This window comes from Papaver somniferum, unplaced genomic scaffold (assembly GCF_003573695.1).
Source record: "Papaver somniferum cultivar HN1 unplaced genomic scaffold, ASM357369v1 unplaced-scaffold_84, whole genome shotgun sequence".
Taxonomy (NCBI): Eukaryota; Viridiplantae; Streptophyta; class Magnoliopsida; order Ranunculales; family Papaveraceae; genus Papaver; species Papaver somniferum.
In genome coordinates this window covers 1,795,737-1,798,386 of record NW_020651415.1, presented here as the reverse complement: position 1 = coordinate 1,798,386, position 2,650 = coordinate 1,795,737, and the positions used below count along the sequence as shown (strand labels likewise).

General features: G+C 33.9%; 1 protein-coding gene across 1 annotated transcript; it reads right to left on the bottom strand.

Annotated features, from left to right (window-relative positions):
* Positions 1-887: 887 nt before the first annotated feature.
* Positions 888-1,646, bottom strand: LOC113345904 (zinc finger BED domain-containing protein RICESLEEPER 1-like). Its single transcript, XM_026589551.1, has 2 exons — positions 1,013-1,646; positions 888-907 (listed from the first exon to the last, which is right to left on the bottom strand). The coding sequence occupies exons 1-2, from the start codon at positions 1,644-1,646 to the stop codon at positions 888-890; spliced, it is 654 nt and encodes a 217-aa protein (XP_026445336.1).
* Positions 1,647-2,650: the final 1,004 nt, after the last annotated feature.

Genomic DNA, 2,650 nt, shown 5'->3' with positions numbered 1-2,650 from the left:
TCAAAGACTCTGGAAAATCCAGAGCTTAAATCCAAAGACTCTGGAAAATTTCTTTCCTTTTTCTTTGCTCTCTAATAACGGTATTTTGCCAAAACTTATCCAGAAAATTTCTTCTTAACCATCTCCATCTTTCTAACCTAGATTTGCTCGATTCAACTGGGTAGATCTAGGGAATCTTAGTAAGTATATATATTTTAATAGTATGTAATTACTATCAATAAAACTATAATCCTTGTTTAGGAGATTATTATGTTTCTTTTTTATCTTATTTTATTTTTATATCTGATTGTATGTTCTAGTCAATTAGATTTTCTATTATATATTGCAATTTCATACAGCCTTCTAGGCGTTTCCAACGATTCTCATAATCGTCTCAAACACATATTTGAGGGCGTTCTACATCGACTTGATGAAGATCTACATGTGGATCCTTGGAGACAAGTAGGGATGACAACGGATGAAAACCCGACGGATTTTGGCAAATCTGATTCCGATAGGTTAGTAGTTATCGGAATTCCGCTTGCCGATAATATCTCATAGGATCTCCGGAACTGAAATTTCATTCCGATAAGTTAAGCTATCAGATGTCGTATTTTAATCCGATAAATTCTGTAATCTGGCAGAAAATTGAAAATACAGATTTTAAGTTGACATTTCAGTTCAGTTCAGTTCAATTCAGTGATTCAAGTTCAAATTTCACACATCCAAACTGTCTTCAAACACCAAAAGGTCCAAAAGAGTTTGAAACAAAAATTTAGTTCACTCTCAGTTGCAAACAAACATGAAAACAAACAAAAGGAACACCAAAAGATTGAAAAACAACTGAAAGCACTACACTACTGCTCCTACTTGGCTGCTTCCTGAATTACACTGCACTCAGTTCAACTTCATTCTTTCACTTCCATATCTGCATTAGCAGCATTATAACATATTCAGATCAGATGGCATGAAGATAAAACAACAAATTAATATAACTAACAAACTATAAAGATAAAGTAAAAAAAAAAAATACCAGTAGAAAAAAAGTCTGGCAACCAATCACTTAAGAACAACAATGCTTCAACAACCACATGATCTAATAAGGTTCTGTGCGTTGTAAGCACTCTGCCACTAGCACTGAACATTGGTTTAGATGCCACACTGGTGACTGGAACAGCCAACACATCCCTTGTCATCTTTGCAAGAGTTGGGTACTTCGGTGCATTTAGCTTCCACCAACTCAAGATATCAAACACAAATTCATCTCTTGAAGAGACTTTGTTAAGCATTGGTTCTTTTAAGTACTTCTCTAACTCAGATTTCTGCACCTCAAACTCATTGTTTTGCATCATGAACTCATCATAGTATGGATCACTCTCATCTGCATTGCTTGAATCCATCATACTTGAGCTAGAGACAGAGTTGCGGATGCCAAAATAATTCTCAGTTGCATTTGTGTTTTGTGAATCATATACACTGAAAAGAGCTGCCAATCTTGTTTTGAAATTGTTATACACGTATAGATACCCAGTGAATCCATATAATTCCTTATAATGAAACTCTACCCACTTTGCCTTATACCTAGGATCTAACACAACTCCAATGCTCATCACCAAATTAATCTCAAGCCTATAGGCATCAAAATTTTCCCTCATCTTCTTTCCCATTTTTACGATATACTCATACTCAATGTTTTCCCGTTCTTGGATGCCTTTGTTAACTTTATACACCCCATTGTAGTACATATTTGCAGTTGGATACTTAATCCTTGCAAACTTGGTTGAAACTTCATTAAACACCTCTAAACATTTACATATAAATACCCCTTGTTGCCACTCCACTTCACATGGTAGACATGAGAAATCAGGATCAGTCTCGGCTAGTCTTTGAAACTCGTCTTTCAATTCAATTGCATTTCATCGCATAACAAAAGTGGAATTCCATCGGGTGTCCAGATCTAACCTAACTGCCTTACCAGACAACCTAAATTGTGACAATGTTGTTTCAAACCATTTTTTCCTATCCTGTGAAGACTTAACATACTTAACACATTCTTTAATTGATGTCACAAACTCAGCAACAACTTTCATTCCATCTAGTACAAACAAATGAAGAATGAGGTTGTGATTTAAATATTTTTGGGTGTAGTAGTAGGGTTGTCGTTCACTCAGGCTTGTAAAGAAAATAATTTTTAGATTTAAATAAAATTATAAAGTTTATACATAAATATGGACAAATTGGGCAAGAGTTACTGGGGCTTAGGATCCAAATCCATTTCTTAAGGTTCAAATAATAATTCTTTTATCAAGTATAGCTCGAAAAATATATCAAATATATTGACTCTAATTTATTGCCAAGATATATTCTCAAAATATTAGGTGTAAATGTTAAGTATGGGACATCAAATCATCTAAGCTAAGCATGACCCATCAAATTAAATGACAACTAATTAATTTAAATCATAATTTCAATTAAATTGCAAAAGTCATGAAAAGAATTAAATATAATTACCCAATTCTGAAATAAGGCTTCCTCCATCGCCCCAGTATTGGGGTTTTATCCCATCATCGTAAACATACTCTCAAAATATTTAATTATGGCTCAAAAATGGTTTACAATGAATGGAAAAGAATAGACAGTGAATCTGCGACCCTCAATAGAAGAACGATAG

What these genes read in the sequence shown, in the direction of transcription:
- LOC113345904 (XM_026589551.1), bottom strand. Translation starts at nt 1,646, where the DNA reads ATGGGAAAGAAGATGAGGGAAAATTTTGATGCCTATAGGCTTGAGATT. An exon ending in GCCAGACTTTTTTTCTACTG is followed by an intron (nt 908 to 1,012) that starts GTATTTTTTTTT and finishes CTGCTAATGCAG; the next exon opens with ATATGGAAGTGAAAGAATGA.